General features: G+C 43.9%; 1 protein-coding gene across 1 annotated transcript in view; it reads right to left on the minus strand.

Annotated features, from left to right (window-relative positions):
• PDE6A (phosphodiesterase 6A) overlaps positions 1–20,172 on the minus strand; it is an 83,707-nt gene that overhangs the window by 21,704 nt on the left and 41,831 nt on the right. The window contains 10 exon segments of the mRNA NM_001278479.1: positions 1,445–1,552; positions 2,341–2,441; positions 2,642–2,729; positions 4,127–4,236; positions 8,917–9,024; positions 10,126–10,272; positions 10,481–10,546; positions 12,196–12,339; positions 13,207–13,356; positions 17,647–17,694. Of these exon segments, the coding sequence (NP_001265408.1) occupies positions 1,445–1,552; positions 2,341–2,441; positions 2,642–2,729; positions 4,127–4,236; positions 8,917–9,024; positions 10,126–10,272; positions 10,481–10,546; positions 12,196–12,339; positions 13,207–13,356; positions 17,647–17,694 (1,070 nt within the window).

Here is a 20,172-nt window from a genome sequence, read left to right on the forward strand (position 1 = left end):
GGTTGAGGTTGCAGTGAGCCCTGACTGCCACTGCACTCCAGCCTGGGTAATAGAGCAAGACCCTATCCCAAAAATAAATAAATAAATAAATAAATAAATAAATGAAATGTCCAGGGGGGGCAGTTCCTGGTCAGTCTATGAGTAACCGTGGGCTGAGCATGTCCCCTTGTTCAGCAAAAGCAGATTGCACTGCTCCCAGAATCAGGGGACCTTTGTAGGAGGCCTGGTTGGATAACTGCAGGGCTGAAGGAGTGGCAATGGCTGCCGCCCACCTCTTTCTGGAGCCTGTGTCAGTGGTCTCCTCTTCTCTGTTGCAGACACTTGCAATGCTTGTGACTTAATCAAGCCTCATTTCCACAGAAGCATTTGGGGATAAACAAATAACCCAATGCTTCCTAGGCAACTAGTCAGGCATTGTCTCCCCTGCAACTTTTCTTGACCATTGCCTTCAATGCCCTGGACCCATCACAGAGGAGCCAGGGGACCATTTGGCTTGGGCCACATATTCGTAAAAGGCCTCAAATTTACCCTTCTCACTCCATTGTCAATTGAGGTGAATCATGGAAGCACATTGAGAAAACTGAAAAAAGACGTTCACTAGACAACTTAAATTTGAGTCCCATTATCAACCATGCCAGACTATGCAATATGAATTTCATACCAACCATAACCAATTTGTGACTAGCACAGCTATATTGGAGGATATTGTCCTATGTAAAGGAATATGTTAAAAATTAAGCCTATGTGTTTTGAATGACACATTAAGTATCACTCAAACTTTAATTGGGGCAGGGCCTGATGGCTCACACCTATAATCCCAGCACTTTGAGAGACACAGAGGTGGGTGGATCACTTGAGGTCGAGAGTTTGAAACCAGCCTGGGCAACATGGCAAAACCTGGTCTTGACTAAAAATACAAAAATTAGCTGGGCGTGGTGGTGGGTGCCTGTAATCCTAGCTACTAAGGAGGCTGAGGCAGGAGAATCGCTTGAACCTGGGAGGCGGAAGTTGCAGTGAGCTGAGATCGTACCACTACACTCCCGCCTGGGTGACAGAGAGAGACTCCATCTCAAAACAAACAAAACAAAACAAAACAAAAACCCCTTAATTGGTATAGTGATTTCTGTTGTATCAAAAACTTGAAAGTTATATCAGTTTATCATCCAAATCTTAGATAGTATGATTGAGCTACTTCAAATAACATATTTTTGTATTCAGATAAATAAAATAATAATATACTGTCTTGCATTTTTAGTGCTAAAATAAAGATTAAACATATAGCTTGTGCAGTTGGAATTTAAAAAACTTCATTTTTTCATATGTTGAAGCCTCCAAAATGAAATAGTCCCAAGGCTTGTTGAGGGCAGCAAGAGCTGTCACTGCAACGTCTCGCCTCATGATCCTAAGCCTAAGAGGATCAGGTTTTAACCCCATCCCAACTCACATAACGATTTCCTTCCGTGTCTGCTCCAGCATCATGTACTGTGTCCACTCCTGTTCACTCTCGTATGTCTTAGACTGATCCACGATCTTTTGGAACATCGTCCTCTTCCTACAAAACACATCAGTCTTAGTAAAGGGAGCAAATCTTAGAATAAGGCAACACCTGAGCTGCTAACATTGGCTGATTCAGATGGAGGCTTATTAAATCAACAAAATTCACAAAACAAGGTTGAAAGAACCAAGGCCTGGGAGTGAAGACCTAGGTTTAACCTAAGTCTCTGACACTGATTTGTTATCTAATCTTAGCAAATCTTTTGTCCTGAATCCTGGTGTTCCCATCTGTACAATGGGGGTAATAATATCTAACTCATAGAGTTGTAGCAAGAATCAATGTGTCCATAACACACGTGTTGTGCCTGACACATAGTATATGCTAAATTAATTGGAACTATGATGTTTGTTATTATTATAATCATTGTTTCTGGGTGCAGTGGCTCATGCCTGTAATCCCAATACTTTGGGAGGTTGAGGCAGAAGGATGGCTTGGGCCCAGGAGTTTGAGGTCAGCCTGGGTAACATAGTGAGAACCCATCTTTACAGCAAATTAAAAAATTATCCGGGAGTGGTGGTATTCCTGTGGTCCCAGCCACTCAGGGGGCTGAGGTGGGAGGATCCCTTGAACCCAGGAGGCAGTGAGCTGTGATGGTGCCACTGCACTCTAGCCTGGGCAACAGAGTGAGATCCTGTCCCAAAAGAAAAAAATCTCTCTCTCTCTCTCTATATATATATATATTCACACACACACACATATATACACACATATAATATATATACACATATATATACACACATATAATCATTGTTACTTTTACTATTAGAATGAGAAGAAATACCAACTTGAAATACAGGGCGAGGTCTGTGGCAATGATTGCAATGTCCATCATATGGATGGCATGCTCATGCTGTCGGCGATTGAGGTTTTGAAAGATATTCAGGCTCTAAAGAAAAAAGCAGAGGCAAGATGGGAGAGGATTGATGCTGGCAGTAAAGTCACCCAACTACCAATGGCTATCCCAGATGATGGCAGAGGCAGCCCAGGCCAATGGAAAGCATGCTCCTTGGGCACACGCAGGCTCCTTGTGAAATGGAGCCTCTGACCCAGGCCCTGTGGGCAGTGCATCCTTGGCCCTCATCCTACCTCGTCTCTGAGCAGTGTTTTGCCAAACTCCAAGTGGTGTCTTTCCAAGATGGAGGACCCATGGAGCTTGGCCAGTGGGTTCTGGGATCTGAATGAGAAAGAGAGAGAATCAATATGGAGTGGACAATAGAAAATTAGGACTAAACATCAAGTCTCCTGACTCAGTCTTTAGCCTTCTCCACAAGTGATTCCAAGTTCCTTTTGGGTCACGAACTCATTAGAGAATCTAGTAAATAGCATAGACCCGTTCCCCCAGAAAAAACCACAAACGCACACAATGCCATAAGGGATTTTAGGGGCATTAGCATTGGGCCATGCTTCAAGATCATCTAGCCCTGATTCTTCAGATCCAAGTCTGAAGGAAACCACTGAATTTCCGCAAGCCGTATGTTTATTCATTTCTGTATTCAATAAACACTTGTTGAGCACTTACTATGTGCCACACACTGCGCTAAGTATTTAGATTCTCAAAATGTAAAATGTAAACCCAATATCTGGCCCCAGAGCAGCATGGAAGTATTGAGAAGACTCAGAGCAGCATGAATTCAGAGCTTGTTAATGACTTACAGGCCATGGGCCCTGAACGGAGACTCAGTTTTCTCATCTGTAAGTAGGGATAACATTAGCCCCTGCTCTGCCTAGCCCAGTGGGTGGTTGTGAGGATCCAATGAGATCAGGTCCAAGAACTATGCTTCGTGGGCTGTCTGAAATATAAGCTCTGTGAGGACAGGAGCTGTTTTGCTCATGAGAGCACCTCCTTTGCCTAGCATAGAGCCTACCACATTATATTCGAAGCATTATAAATATGAGATGAGTGAATGAACCATTACTGGTTATTAACGTCTTGGCACAAATTAGTGCAGCAGGTAGGACAGGGAAGGAGACGAATAAAGGAGTTTAGTGCATTTGTTTTCTACAGCTGCTATAACAAACTGCCACAAATTTAATGGCTTAAAACAATAAAATTTATTATTTTACAGCTCTGTATGGAGTCTGAAATGGGTCCTTAGGGCTGCTTTCCTTCTGGAGGCTCCAGAGGACAATCCATTTCCTTGCTCTTTTGAGCTTCTAGAGGCCACATGCATTCCTTGTTTGCAGGCGATGCCTCCATCTTCAAAGCCAGCAGGGTAGCGTCCTCTCTCCTCTCTGACCTCCTGCTTCCCTCTTATAAGGACTCTTGGGACTACACGGGGCCCACTTGAATGAATAATCCCTATATCTCAAGATCCTCGACTTAATCACATCTGCACAGTCCCTTTTGAATGTAAGGCAACATACTCCCCAGCTCAGGGATTTGAGATCTGGACATCTTTGGGGGATCGTTATTCTGGCTGCTACAGGAGGAGACCCAGGTCCCAAGGGCAGAAGGCAGTGGGAAGCTGTGGACCACAAGGCTTCCCTGTTGGCCAGTGAGTCTGCCTGGGGGCCACACAGAGCTGGCTAATGAATCCGGAGGGCTGGGGGTGAGGAGGGAAGCTGACTCACTTCATCTGGTAGAGGTTGTTGGTGCCTCTGTGGTCAATGTCATGGCAGAAAGCAGCAGTGACCATGGCCAGGGCCTCCAGGTCTGTGAAGTAGCGCTTCAGCTTTCCTGTCTGGAAGGGCAATCAGAGTGCAAATCATTCCTTTTGTGTAGGGGCTGGAAGCAGAGCTGAAAAGGCGGGTGTGAGAAGAAGGGCCCAGAACTAAAAACTCATGGGTCTGATCTTGGCTGTATCCTGGCTCCAGAGGCTGACTGGAGGATTTCCCAGGGCTGAGGGGTTTTTTGGACATGGGACTTTCAGTGCTAGAATGGGGAAAGTTCCAGGTAAATGGGAACAACTGGTCACCCTATTTCTGAGTTGACTTTAGCTGGTCTCAGCTCCCTTTGAACCTCAGTAGCCCAATCTGCATACTGAGGGTCAAGGATTAGATGAGTTTTAAGAAACTTGTAGATGTCAGGTTTTAGGATTTGGAGAATTTCTGAACATGACCAGGCTGGTAAAGCAAATCTTCCAAACGTGGTCTACTGGTTTAAGCACAGCCTGGAGGAACCCTTCCCTGGGATTCTGCCAGACACTTAACTCCTTGTTGATGCTGGGTGTTGAAACAAAATGTGGGAAAGCACTCTGGAGAGCTGATGCTGACTCTAAGAAAGCAATCACTCTAAGTGGTGTTCTTGTCACCCTCTATGGTAGCCTGGTCAGAATTCCTGCTTCCGGGCCCTAGCACCTACTCTGGCCTGAGCATTTCAGCCAAGGGAGAAGGGACGAGGATGAGGAAGGGCAGAGATTTGCATCATGATCTGGATGGTGAAATAATTTTAAATAAAACACAAAGGTCTCCAAACCCTCTGAGCCAAAAATATGAACACAAATACACACACAAAAAAAGTCCATCCAAGGGTATTGTGACACTGTAATCGTGAAAGATTGAAAAGACTTCCAAGTCCAACAATAGAATATTATGCAGCCTTAAAATTGTATCATGGATAAGCCTTAAAAACATTATGCTAAGTGAAATACGCCAGACACAAAAGGACGAATACTGTATGATTTCACTTATATGAGGTGCATAGAATAGTCAAGATGAAAGAAACAAAAAATAAGATAGGGCCAGGCATGGCAGGTCACACATGGCAGCACTTTGGGAGGCTGAGGTAGGAGGACCATTTGAGCCTAAGAATTCAAGATCAGCCTAGACAGCATAGCCAGACCCTGTCTCTACAAAACTAAAAATTTAGCTGGGCATGGTGGCACGCACCTGTGGTCTCAGCTACTTGGTGTTAGGCCCAACTGCGTCATTTTGTAAGCTCCCCATTATTTTGCAGACCTTGGTCAAAGTGAAACATTTCACGGGGGTTTGGGTCGGGAGAAACATCCTTCCTAACCACCTGACCACAAGGCAGACAAAGGCTCAACTAAAGAAACATTCCTATCATATCTTGCTGGGCAAAAGTCCAAGAAACACCACAATGGCATCCCACCAGGCCAAGGGCAAAACCGCCTCATCATGAGAACATCTTATCAATAGCCTGCCAGGCAACAAGCCAAACTGCCCAGACCCCTCCCGCCCATACCTATAAGTACCCCCAGCCTGTAAGCAGCGGTGGGCTCTGGCATTAGGCCGGTTCCCGCTTCTGTAGGTTTTATGCTGGGCGTAAAGCCTGCATTTGCTGTTGAGCCACCCTCTTTCTGTGTGTGTGTGTGTGTCTTTCTTTAACCCTCGCCTTCCCTTCAAAACCTAACATTTGGGAGGCTGAGGTGGGAGGATCGCTTGAGCCCAGGAGGCCGAGGCTGCAGTGAGTCGTGTGTTCTCAGCACCGCACTCCAGCCTATGTGACAGAGCAAGACTATGTCTCAAAAGAAAAAAAATTCTAAGAGGATAGAGATTAAATGTAGACTCCTCTACAATTTCTTATTACCAAGAGACTAAAAATATTTGAGACTGTTACTAAACATGTTCTGTGCCACAGTGACAGATTGTACTATGGGAAAGTACATGCTTCCAGAAATTATTATTCACAGACTATTGATCTACAGATTGCTGGCGTGACAGACAGTTCACAATTTTTGCTTGCTTCCTAGTGTTCACTAGAAATAAAGGTCACTAAGGGTTAAGAATTCTAATTAATATAAGGCTATATTAACATATATTAATATATATTTCTTTATTATTTAGAATTCTTAACACAATTAAAATGTTATTTATAATATAGTAATAATTAAAAATATATTATGAATAAAACAATAATGGAAACAATTCTATAAGCAATTATATAAGAGGGCAAAAAGTACTTTTGGTCAGAAAAAGCTATAAGATATTAGCATGTTTTATTTTGTTAAGGGGAAAAAATTTTTTTTGTTCTAAAGTAGGATAACTGGTTGCTCCAAAATGAGAAGAGGAAAAACTACAAGACAAAAGCTGAATGGATAAGAAAGTTGTAGAAGGCTTGTGGAGGATAAATCTTGTGAAAGTAATTGTATGTGTGATTAAGCTGGCTAAGATTAGAAGAAAATTATTTGTGAGTTTTTCTGAAATTTTGAAATTAATGCTGTCTTAAACATTAATGTCAACAGTACACTGATGCAAAACTAGAACTTGGACCTCTCTTTTAAAACAACATATTTTCTTTGAGTATTGGTCTGCTTTTAATAGGAAATTTATATTTTAGGTAATTGGCCTAGGAAACAAAGATTCTGTGCTTTACCAAATTGATTTCCTGTACTCCAAGTTGTCTTTATTAGGTTTTTGATCACTTAAGAAAACTGAGTTTTCTTTATTAAAAGAGCTAAGGTCTTTCTATAAGTATTTAACTTACTATATTTTTATTTATTATTTATTTATTTATTTAATTTTTTTTTTTTTTTTTTTGAAACAGAGTCTTGCTTTGTCACCCAGGCTAGAGTGCAGTGGTGCAATCACAACTCACTGCAGTTTGGACCTCCTGGGCTCAAGTGATCCTCCCACCTCAGCCTCCTGAGTAGCTGGGACTACTGGTGCATGCCACCACGCTGGGCTAAATGATCTTATTTTGGGCTGGGTGCGGTGGCTCATGCCTGTAATCCCAGCACTCTGGAAGACTGAGGCAGGTGGATCACTTCAGGTCAGGAGTTCGAGACCAGCCTGGGCAATATGGTGAAATATCATCTCTATTAAAAGTACAAAAAGTTAGCTTGGCCTGGTGGCATGCACCACCACATCACAGTCCCTTGGGAGGCAACCTTACAGGATGCTATGAAGGGACCACAAAAAAGTAAGTGTACCACTGGACCCTGTTCAGGAGCTATGCAGACTTATGAGTGGACAAACTTAACTGAACTCTGTTCAAGCACCACTAAGTGGCCTCTTTTCTAGTCCCCAAGGGCTTATATTGGGTTTGGTTTACTCTGTTCTGTCTCCCTGATGGTTCAGAACTTATTATTTGGCCAGGCTCACTCCTGCTCCCAAATAGCTTTCCCTGAAAGTTCCCATAATAACTCGTGCAATCAGAGGCCAAAGCAATCGATAACCAGAATTACTACCGACCTCAAAATAGATGAAGATAAGTTAGCGTCTATGAGGAAAGTTTCCAGTGGTGCTCCTGGGGGCTCACTCTTGCTGGTAGAGAGGTACCAGTAAGTACCAGTAATAGGGAATTTAAAGCTAATTATACATTAGAGGGAAATCTTCGATTTTATAGTCAATCAGGCCTCCCAGGGTTCAGACAGGTAGAAGCAACTCTCTAAAAAGTGGATGAGAAGATTCATGGAAATACCTAAAGGAACATGATGCAGCTTTAGACCTCCTCTTTGTCCTTGTTGGGGCTTGCATATGGGGCTGAACAAAACCGAATGTTGCACTTACCTTTTCTCTGATTTTAATACTACAGAAAGCTTAATTTAAAAGGTGGCTGATACTGCTGTTTCTCTAAACACTGCCACAATTTAAAGAAATTTCAGAAAATTTCTCTGGGGAAAAGAACACACGTTGTGTTTATGGGAGCAGCTAACAGGTGGTTTGCAGGCATCTTGAATGGTGAATGGCAAACTTTTCTATTCCAAGGTTTTCTAATCTTTATTTTTTTAAGTGGATTTCCAGATTACTATGACTTGCACTGCCAGGCTAACTACAGAAATGGATACCTCTTTATATGAGGCCATTGAAAAATGAAATATGTTCCTAATTGTCATTATGCCCCAAACAAAGACTATAACCAATGACCAATTGAACTGTTGATTTTTTTTTTTTTTTTTTTTTTTTTTTTTGAGACAGAGTCTCACTCTATTGCCAGGCTGGAGTGCAGTAACCTGATCTTAGCTCACTGCAACCTCTGCCTCCCGGGTTCAAGTGATTCTCCTGCCTCAGCCTCCCAAGTAGCTGGGATTATAGGCGCCTGCCACCACGCCTGGCTAATTTTTGTATTTTTAGTAGAGATGGGGTTTCACCATCTTGGCCAGGCTGGTCTTGAACTCCTGACCTCGTGATCCACCAGCCTCGGCCTCCCAAAGTGCTGGGATTACAGGCGTGAGCCACCGCACCCGGCCCTGTTGAACTATTTTTATACCTGTGACATGGTTACCCCCAAATAAACAGACTGAGGTTGGGGATAGCTTGCAGCTTTCTTTCACTTTTTGTTTTATATGCATCTCTATTCTTGGAATCCTTTTACACTAAACTTGTACTGCTTTCATGTCATTCTTAAAAGACAACAAATAGAGAAAGAAGAACAATGCTATTGCTACCATGTAAAGTCTGCATGAGATTGTCTAGTGTGATGCAAGCCCACCCTACCAGCCCCACCAGCCCCACCATACCACCAGCAGGGAGAACATGGTCTGTCCCACGTTGAAACCGTGCCGCCAGTTGTGGTAGGTGATCTTGCGGTAGCCCTTACTCAGGGAGTACATGAACCGCACCAGGGCCTGTGAACACATGCACATCAGTGAGGTAGGACACACCTGAAATGGTCTCATGAGGGTTGGAATAACAAAAACATGAAGAAAGCATAGCCCATGGCCCTCTCTTTTGAGGCTCAAGGTCCTCCAACCCCATCATTGGGCCAGGAGGTGAGAACTTGTAATAAATGCAATTATGCTGTGAAAGTACTTTGCAAACTGCTCAACACTAAGAAGATGTTGTTGTTTTGTTGTTAGGAAACGAGCTGAGCATGCGTCATTCCTCTGACTGAGCTTCATCAGTGATTTCCAAACTGTGCCCTGGAGAGCAACTGTCCTTGGAGAAGCTAACAGGGGCTCTACCGGGAAAAAAAAAACAAAAGGACTCTTTTATCCACTGGTTCTCAAACTTGCATGTGCATTAGACTCACTTGGAGGACTTGTTAACACAGCTTCTGATTTATCAGAGCTGGGAGAGTGTGTGTGTGTGTCTGTGTGTGTGTGTGAGAGAGAGAGAGAGAGAGAGAGAGAGAGAGAGAGAGAGGAGAGGGAAGAGAGGGAGAGAGAGAGAAAGAAAGAGAAGAATGTGAATTTCTGGTAAGTTCTTAGGTGGTGTGGATGTGGTCTGGGGCAACACTTTGAGAACCACTGCTTTAATCAAAATCAAACAAGTTCAGGAAATTCTTCACACCATATCCCACTGCCTTCCATACATACCTTCTCTCCGGTCCCCCATGCCCCTAGACTCACAGCAAAGCTTAGTAAGGAATCCTGCAGGGAATGAGCCCTGTTTAAATTGGTTTAGCCCACATTTTCTGCCCTCATTTAACTATAGGACCCATTTTTTGCAGCACGTCTATTCTCAGCCTTCAGAGCTTAGTATCTCAGAACCCACTGCAAGAAACCAATGCACCCAGAACATCACACTTCACAGGACACAGAGAACAGCGCGTCTCTTTTCTTATAAATGACTCATCTGTGCAACATGACTAATTCTTTAAATCCTAAATGCTGAGGGTAGATTATTTTTAAGGTAGTTTACAGATTGAATTTGTTTTGTTTTGTTTTTTAAAGCAAGCAAGTAAGAAAATAAAAAAGGGAAATCGAAGATGTTTGTTTTGACCTCACCTCTTGTGGAATGTGAAATTTATCCACCACTTTGAGCTCATAATACATCTGTATTCCACATTTCACCAGCTCCAGTTCTGTTAGGGGCAAGTCACTGAAGTGAAATTTATTAATTTCATATTTCTCTGCATCTGGCAGCTCTGCTTGCTGTATAAAGAATAGAGTCAAGCGATGAGGAAACATGAAGTGTTTCTGGGTGCCCACCTCCTGTCCAGCCCTGTCCCTATCCTGGGTCTGCTGGAAGGATCAGAATAGAGTGATGGGGAACAGGCTTTGCAAAGAGACACCCCTGCGTGCTCAGGAGCACCTTGCACTTGTTATGCATCAGGCCTTGTGCTGCCCCGGTTCAGCTCACCAGGATCTCAGCCAGCTCCTCTTCCTCACATTCCCATGGCTCCTTCCCATACACCTCTCTGGTTTTCTGCCAGGACCCAAAATGGCAGGGGAAAAAAAAATAGGTTACAACATGCCTCCGCGTTTCCATTCCCATTTATCTCCTTCCTCCAAAGTCCTTGCAACAGAACCACCAGCGCAAAGAGGATTCCACTTAACATTCATTGATGCACAAGGTCCTGGACTTTAGAGCCATACAGACCTGCATTCAAATTCGAGCTCTACCTCTTACTAGCAGTGTTATTAATGCTTCTGATCTGCAGTTTCCTCATCTGTAAATTGAGGATAATAAACATACGTAACTGGTGAATTAAAATTCAATTGTGCAAAGTCATTCTTAAGTAACATATGTAAAATTAAATAATCCATATAAAACACTTAGCACAGTGCTTGGCGCATAGTAAGCACTAACATAAATTAATGTTGTTGTTGATAGTTTTATTGTTATTATTACTGACAGGGAGTAAGGAGGCCTTGGCCATAGTCCTGGTTCTTCCTCTCATTTGCTGTGTAACTTGAGGCAAGTTCCTTCTCTCTCTGGGCCTATGTCCCCATGTGCCAAAGGAGGGGGAACTGGACCCCGTTACTTGCTCCTGACTTCTTGACTCAGAGCAAAATCTGTCAACTTGTAACTGGTTCACTGAGGTTGTGCCCGATAGGTTGCACATACTCATTCTTTGGCTGAAACTGCGGACTGAGTCAAGCAAATCATGAGGCAATTTATTCAAACTGGATGTTTTCTCCTCTGAATTTACCAGTTATTGAAATGAAATGATCAAATTTGTTGTGGTATCTTCCCAGCTTAAGAAATGCCCTCTAAAAACATTAGCCTGTCTTTCTTTTTTCTTTTTTTCTTTTTTTTCTGATCTCACTCTGTCAGCCAGGCTGAAGTGCGGTGGGGCAATCACGGCTCACTGCAGCCTTCAACCTCCATGGGCTCAGGTGATCCTCCCACCTCAGCCTCCTGAGTAGCTGGGACTACAGGCACGCACCACCATGCCTGACTAATTTTTGTGGGTTTTTTTTTTTTGGTAGAGACAGTGTCTCACCATGTTGCCCAGGCTGGTCTCAAACTCCTGGGCTCAAGCAATCTGACCACTTTGGCCTCCCAAAGTGCTGAGATTATAGGTGTAAGCCACTGCACCCAGCTTAATAGGGTCTTTTAAGTGAGCTGACCCCACAGGAGGGAGGCTCTGAGAAACTGGTAATTGTCCACTGGTCTTCCAGATAAAGCTTCCTCTCAGAGTAGGGGCTATGGCTGGTTGACTCTGTCTCCAGTACCACCTCATTCCTGAGCACAGTAAAAAATGGAGTTTCTAGAGCTGTCAAGCCAACATCTGACCCCAAGAATGAGGTGTTTCTGCAAGGAATAGCTGTCCCCAGGTCACACAGTGCAGTCATTATGTACCACTCTCAGGCACTCATCTGCTTATGCACTCATTCATCCATCCATCCATCCATTCATTCATTCATTCATTCATTCATTCATTCATTAATGTATTCATTCATTAAATGTTGAGGGCTGCTGCATCCCTGTGCTAGGCAGGAAGGATACAACCGTGCACAAACCCACACCCAGGCTATGCTCTCATGGAGTTGCAAGTTTTGCCTTAATCTGGCCACATCTCTGAGACGCAGTCTGTATTAGAGTAGAAACAAGTAAAGAACATTACCCACCAAGATTTTCTGAATTTCTTCATTGTCACACTTCACATGATATTTTACTATGTCCTGGAAAATATCCTTCCTATTTTCAAGTTTATTCATGGACTCATAGGTGTCAGGATTTAAGACAGACCAGCCCAGAAACTGAGCCAAAGACTGAAAAAGAAAGAAAGGAGGAATCAGAGACAGAACACCTAAGTTTAATCTCGCCTCTAAAACTCATAGCAAGAGTCTCTAGGCCTCTGTTTTCTCAGCTATAAAGTGGGTTTGATAAACTGTGTGCTGTCCACCTTGCAGAGTTCTTATAAGGCTAAGATAAAGGAATGGATGTGACCACAATGTAAGCAAAGCACTAGCATACATAAAGCACCATTCTTATGTGTAATAACTTCACAAAAAGAGAATGTGTTTTTGCATATGTGGGGATAGGGGATATACAGGAACTCTGTACTTTTTGCTCAATTTTGGTAAGAACCTAAAACTACTCTAAAAAGTAAAGTTTGTTAATTTTTTTTTTTTTTTTGAGACAGGGTCTTGCTCTGTCACCCAGGATGGAGTGCAATGGCACAATCACGGCTCGCTGCAGCTTTAACCTCTTGGGCTCAAGTGATCCTCTTGCTTCAGTCTCCTGCGTAACTAGGACCACAGGTATGCACTACCATGCCTGGCTAATCTTTTTTTAACTTTTTGTAGAAATAGGATATTGCCCTGTTGGCCAGGCTGGTCTTGAATTCCTGGTCTCAAGTGATTCATCTGCCTCAACCTCCCAAAGTGCTGGGATTACAGACATGAGCCACCTTGCCCAGCTTGATTAAATTTTTTAAAAAGGAAATGTGGATTTCTCGGACAGCACATCAGTGCAGTACAGAAGTGAGAGTGAAGAAAGTGGTTGATGAGGCTGAATCAGGATTATAGCAACCATGCTGCCCCATGTGATAGACCAGTGACATCCAGCCCCCTCCAGCCTCCCCCAGCAAGCTGACTCTGAATCCCAGCAGCAAAAGGCCTCCTAGCAAGCCATACCTCCATGAGCGTCTCATCCATTTCATCAAAGGGCTTCCCATCTTTACGATTGTAAAATGTGGCCACTCCAACAATTTCTTCCTTCTTGTTCACAATCGGCATTGAAAGCACATTTTTAATCATCCATCCAGACTCATCCAGAGGCTCTTTCTACAAGAGAAGGAATAGATTAGATTTCCTCATGTTCCAGGCCACAGAGGCAATGATGATAGATTTCACACTACATCATGACACACTACATCATGACCCTGATTGGCTGAGAGGAGGTGGCAAGACGATGGAGTTTGTTGGATTTTGCATGAGTTTAATTACCAACAACTACCACGAGAAATAACCCATCTGGTTGGAATTCCTTAAGTCAAGTAGCCATTTTGTGTTCACCTCTCAGATGTCAGGCCCAGTGTGTGTCAGGCAGTATGTTACGGGGATGTACTGATGTGTTCACCCCTCAGATGTCAGGCCCAGTGTGTGTCAGGCAGTATGTTACGGGGATGTACTGATGTGTTCACCCCTCAGATGTCAGGCCCAGTGTGTGTCAGGCAGTATGTTACGGGGATGTACTGATGTGTTCACCCCTCAGATGTCAGGCCCAGTGTGTCAGGCAGTATATTACGGGGATGTACTGATGTGCAGAACAGCCCAGAGAGGTAATGTTTCTCCTTCAGATATGGGAGGTAGTGGCAGGGGACTGGCATAAAAGGGCAATGCTATGATTCTTGTAACTTTGAATTAACAACCTAGATATAACCTGCACATTTTGCCTCTTGCCCTGACTTCCTATGTTACTTTTAACACTTCATTTTCTCTCCTGGAATGGAAAGAATATGTGCCTCACTGAACAAACGAAGTTCTTGATCAATTATAAGACGCCTTTGGTGAGGCCAGGCATGGCGGCTCACACCTATAATCCCAGCACTTTGGGAAGTCAAGGCAGGTGGATCACTTGATGTCAGGAGTTTGAGACCAGCCTGGAGAACATGGTAAGACCCTGTCTCTACTAAAAATACAAAAATTAGCCAATTAGCTGGATGTGGTGGCATGCTCCTCTAATCCCAGTTACTTGGGAGGCTGAGATGGGAGAATCGCTTGAACTCAGGAGGCAGAGGTTGCAGTGAGCTGAGATCGTACCACTGCACTCCGGTCTGGGCAACAGACAGAGACTCCATCTTGAAAAAATATATATATATGTGTGTGTGTGTGTGTGTGTGTGTGTGTGTGTGTGTGTGTGTGTGTGTGTATATAAAATCCATTGGTTCATCAAACATTTAGAATGGGCAAGAAACTGAGCTAGAAACTGGGGAAGCCAAGGCACAGATCTTGTCCTCAGGTTGCTCATAATCTGTAAGGTAAACCAGCAATTACACCGCAGTGTGGGAAGTTCTCTAAGAGAGTTACCGTTATGGAACTATGGGAGCCAGAGGAGAAAAGGAAGTCAAGGAAGGCTTCCTGGAGTAGGTGAGTCTTCCAATCCTGAAGTTTCAAGATCCTTAACATGGTGAGATGATAATTGTTATTATTTAAATAACACTGGAAAGCAAAACAGCTGTCTCAGCACCTGGTGAAAGAGTGTCTCCAAAAGGATGGAGAACACTGCCCGAAGAGCACAGAGTTGTATTGAACTCAGACCTGGCTGCCCCTAGCACTCTACCTAACTTTCATGGAATCCCTTCCCTTTGAAGGCCATGATGAAAAGACAGATTTTGTTGAAAATGAAAGGGGACACCATTAAAGATTTTTAAGCAAAGAAGTCACTGATTTAACCTACGTGTTTTGTTTTTTGTTGAGATGGAATTTTGCTCTGTCACCCAGGCTGGAGTATAGTGGCACTATCTCGGCTCGCTGCAACCTCTGCTTCCTGGTTTCAAGTGATTCTCCTGTCTCAGCCTCCCGAGTAGCTGGGATTACAGGTGCCCACTACCACGCTCTGCTAATTTTTGTATTTTTAGTAGAGATGGAGTTTCACCGTGTTGACCAGGCTGGTCTTAAACCACTGACCTCAGGTAATCTGCCCGCCTCAGTCTCTCAAAGTGTTGGGATTACAAGTGTGAGCCATCGCGCTTGGCCCAACCTATGTTTCTTAAAAACATTATTCAGGGGCCAGGCGCAGTGATTCACGCCTGTAATCCCAGCACCTTGGGAGGCCAAGGCAGGCAGATCACCTGAGGTCAGGAGTTCAAGACCAGCCTGACCAACATGGAGAAACCCCATCTCTACTAAAAATAAAAAATTAGCCAGGAATGGGGGTGTACACCTGTAATCCCAGCTACTCGGGAGGCTGAAGCAAGAGAAGCGCTTGAACCTGAGAGGCAGAGGTTGTGGTGAGCTGAGATCATGCCACTGCACTCCAGCCTCGGCAATAAGAGCGAAACACCATCTCAAAAAAACAAAAACAAAAACAAGCAAGCAAACAAAAAACAACATTATTCAGACTACTTTGTGGAGGATGAGTTGGAGGAGGAAGACCAGAATCTAAAAACAAGATTAAATTTGCTTCACTAGTGTAGTTAAACTGCAATCAAGTGGATGGCTTGAGTAAATACCACGTTCTGCTGTGGTTGTGGTCAGGTTAGCAACTCTTAGCAAGTCTTCGGCTTGTTGCATTGATGTGGTCAAAATCACAACACATGAAGTGCAATTTTAACTTTGGAACTATTTTCTCTCTAAGCTTTTTCATAATGTTCTTGAAGGAGAAAAAAATAATTCTGACTTTTCTGAGTCATTTTTATTTCCTTCTGAATTATTTCCTGATTGATAATGATTTGTTTTTCTTTTATTTGTTTAGTCTAGCATGCTAAACCAAATCAATATTGACAGGGCCCCTAGAGCTGAGGATATCAAGAAAGATAAGACCCAATCTTGACTAAAGGAAGTCACATTTCACTAAGAGGAATTAGTCTAACACAGAGGCAAGGATAATAAAAGATGACATAAGGAAAATACATAGCAGACACAAGTTCCTTGGTGTGCCTTTCCAGGTCCTGTGGGATCTGGCCTCTGTCCACCTCTCTAGAATCTTCTCGTGCCAGTCTCCCCCTCAATTTCTCACTCAGATTTGTTGACTTATTCTAGTTCCTTCCAATAAGCCATCTCTTTCCTACAATCTTCTCTCCTCTCTCTACTGCCCAAACATAAGTTTTGGGGACATATGTCTTGATTCCTCCCAGATTAAGCCAGAACCTCCTGCAATGCCCCTCCTCTCCCCCCTGCCCTTCTCCTAATCATGGCTCGGTGTCTCTTTCCCCATGCAATCATGAGCTTCATGGAGACAAAGACTACCCCTGTCTGGCCCACCACTGTAGCAAGTGTTAGCATTTTGCCAGTGCCTTTGCAGAAGATATCTTCCATGAAACATTTGTTTACAAAAAAAAAAAAAAAAAGACAAAATCAAATGAAAGGTCAGGTGTGGTAGCTCATGCCTGTAATCCCAGCACTTTGGGAGGCCAAGGTGAGTGGATCACCTGTGGTCAGGAGTTTGAGACCAATTTGGTCAACATGGCGAGACCCTGTCTCTACGAAAAATACAAAAAATTAGCCGGGCGTGCTGGCGGGCACCTGTAATCTCAGCTACTTGGAAGGCTGAAGCAGGAGAATTGCTTGAACCCAGGAGGTGGAGGTTGCAGTGAACCAAGATGGCGCCATTGCACTGCAGCCTGAGTGACAGAGCGAGATTCTGTCTCCAAAAAAGAAAAAAAAAAATCAAAAGGAATATTAAACAATATTCCATAAAAATTCCAAGGAGAGAGAAATGATATTCAGCCAGAGGAATCATAATAAAACTTAATAGAGGTTGTAGCGTTTGAGGTTGTCATTGAAGGGCAGAGAGGATTTCAACAGGACATGGTAGAACAGGATTTGAGCAGGAGATGATAGAGAACGGCATAAGCAAAGGTGCTGAGGCCAGTCAGGCACAGTGGTGCACACCTGTAGTCTAGCTAATTGGCAGGCTGAGGCAGGAGCTTTGCTTGAGCCCACGAGGTTGAGGCTGCAATGAGCTATGGTTGCACCACTACACTCCAGCCTGGGCAACAGGGTGAGACCCTCTCTAAAAAAAACAAAAGAAAACAACAACAACAACAAAACACCTGGCAAAGTAGCATTTTGATTATATTTATTGAAATACAACTTTAATGTCTGAATATGATCCTGAAACTTTGGAGCTTTTGTATACTATATATTGTATATCTTGTATATCTTGTGGCGGGAAAAATAGATCCTGAGGCCAGAAAGCAAAGGGTGCAAATGTTAAAACTGAATAGGACCTTGGAAATTACCCAGTTAACTCTGTCCCCATTTCCATTGGCACAGGACTTTTATCCTGTCATATTTTCACTTTTTTGAGGCTGCTTCCCAGCAGAGTAGGTGGATTCTAATGTATTCTAATGCTTTTGGGGGAAGAAAAAAAAATCATATGACTAAGACAGCAAATAAAAAATGACTTACCTGAAATGCAAAAAAGTCCTCCGCAGGCGCATTCATGATGTTGCAAATCTGAGAGCCGTGAAGGGGAATAATGAAGGTGTGATTAGGCCTGAGACAGTACCCAGCGAAGCACTGTATACTATTTTCAGGAACACCATGTTCTTGCCCAAGGCATTCACATTCTTTTCATCAAGTAGACATAGTCGAGACGGTTTGGAATTATTAACTGAGGCTACTAGACAGAAAAGTCACCTTATAAACATTACTTTTTATGATTTGCTCCACTCTTGAATAATTTCTAAGCTTTGAAAAAGTTAAGGCTACAACTTGTCATTACTAGTAACTGGAGGGTATCCCATGTTGTTGTTCCCCCTTTCTTGCTTATTTGGGTTGTATCCAAGGTCTTTAAGTTAATAAATACCAGCCCGGCCAATGTGGTGAAACCCTGTCTCTACTAAAAATACAAAAATTAACCAGCAGTGGTGGCGCGTGCCTGTAGTCCCAGCTACTCTGGAGGTTGAGGTGGGAGAATCACTTGAACCTGGGAGGCGGAGGTTGCAGTGAGCCGAGATCATGCCACTGCACTCCAGCCTGGGCTACAGAGTGAGACCCAGTCTCAATAAAATAAAATAATAAAATAAAATATGCTACTCCAACTATATTTGACTCAACTACATTTGGGTTCTGTTTTGTTTGGGCAGGTAGGGGTTTTTCCCTGGATTATAAATCCCAAAGTAGAATAATAAATGAAAGGTGTTGTAGCTCCGGTTCTATATTGCTAGATTCCTCTCCTGAAAGTCGGACCAGTTTACCCTACTGGTAAGGGATCAGATGACACTTACAGGGCACTGTGAGGCCACTGTGTACGGTTGTGTAATGTGTGAACTGCACACGGGCATCAGGCTGAGGGGCAACTGGGAGCTGAAATCCAGCCTGTGATCTGCTTGCAGCACCATGACCTTGACCTTCCTTTAATCATCCTTTGAGAAATGCTGCCTACTAATTCTCACAAACGTACTACTTGGCTCACAGAGACCCTGCCTGACAACACAGGAGTGGGCTGTCTGTGGTCTCAGAGAGCGAGCTGTACCTGCTCCTGTCCGAGGACTGCCCGCTCACTGCATCAGCCTTCTGACCTCTCCTTTGACCAACTCTATCAGTTGCCATCATTGTCTCCTGACGGCAGAGCTCTTGGAGGCCTCTTTCCTCTCCGTCTGTGAGCATGCTGGTGTCTCTCTCATGCTTGAAAATGAAATCCTTCCTGCATCCATCATGGTCCCCATAGCAACCACTCAGGCATTCTCCTCTTTTCTTTTGCATTCTTTACCTTCTCGTTACCCACCCACTACTCAGCAAACCACATGCTGGTTCTGCTTCCACCTCACCACCAAATCCATTTTCATTGGGGCCGCCAATAACCTCTTCAGTGCCAAACCCAATGAGGGTTTTCAGTTCTTATCTTACCAGTTCACTCTGCTGCATGTCATCATCTCTCCCTGTTGAAACTTTCCACTTTCTTGGTTTCCATGACACTGCCCTCTCTTGGGTCTCCAAACACCTCTGAACCTTCCTTCTGTTTCTCTATCACACGCTCCTCTTTCTCCACCCACTCTGTAGATGCTGACACCCTCCATGATTGCACCCTGGGTCTGCTGCCTGTCTCCCTCTCCCTAGGTGCCTTCCTCCACACTCATAATTTCAAACACCATCTGGTCCTGATATCTTCCAGATCTCTGCTTCCAACACTCTTCTCTCTCCACAGCATCAGAATTGTCTCTTCATCTACCTGCTGGACATCTGCTTCTAAAAAATGTCAGTTTTACCTTGTCTGAAACTGACTTCATCATTTTACATCCAAGCGTGATGACAGCACTATTCATCCAGTCTAGAAGCCTGAAATTAGCCTTGACTCCTCTCTTCCCCACTCTCTGCCTACAGCCAATCACAAAGCCCTGCCAGCTTCACCCTCTCAATATTGGACCTGACCCCTTGTCCCCTTCTTGTGTTCTTGCCTCTGTCAAAGTTGTTGTGAGTATTAAATTTAGGTAGTGCCTGACTCACGATAAGCACCCAGCAGCTGTTAGCAAGAATGATAGTGTTCTTTATTCCACCTGCCTTTGCTGAGATTCTCATCACCTCTTACTTGAATGTGCTCTGGTTACTTTGCCTGCGGTCCTAGTCCTTCAGATCCATTTTCCAGGAAGCTGCTAGAGTCATCTTTCTTTTCTTTCTTTTTTTCTTTTAGAGACAGGGTCTCCCTCTGTTGCCCAGGCTGGAATGCAGTGGCGTGATCATACCTCACTGCAGCCTGGAACTCCTAGGATCAAGGGATATTCCTGTCTCAGCCTCTTGAGTAGCTGGGACTGTGGGCGTGCACCACCACGCCTGGCTAATCTTTAAATTTTTTGTAGAGACGGAGTCTTGGTATGTTGCCCAAGCTGGGCTCAAACTCCTGGACTCAAGTGATCCTCCTGCCTCGGCCTCCCGAAGTGTTGGGATTGCAGGCATGAGTCACCATGCCCTGCCAGAGTTATCTTTCTAAAATGA

The sequence above is a fragment of the Macaca mulatta genome, chromosome 6 (genome assembly GCF_049350105.2).
Source record: "Macaca mulatta isolate MMU2019108-1 chromosome 6, T2T-MMU8v2.0, whole genome shotgun sequence".
In the NCBI taxonomy this organism is placed as follows: Eukaryota; Metazoa; Chordata; class Mammalia; order Primates; family Cercopithecidae; genus Macaca; species Macaca mulatta.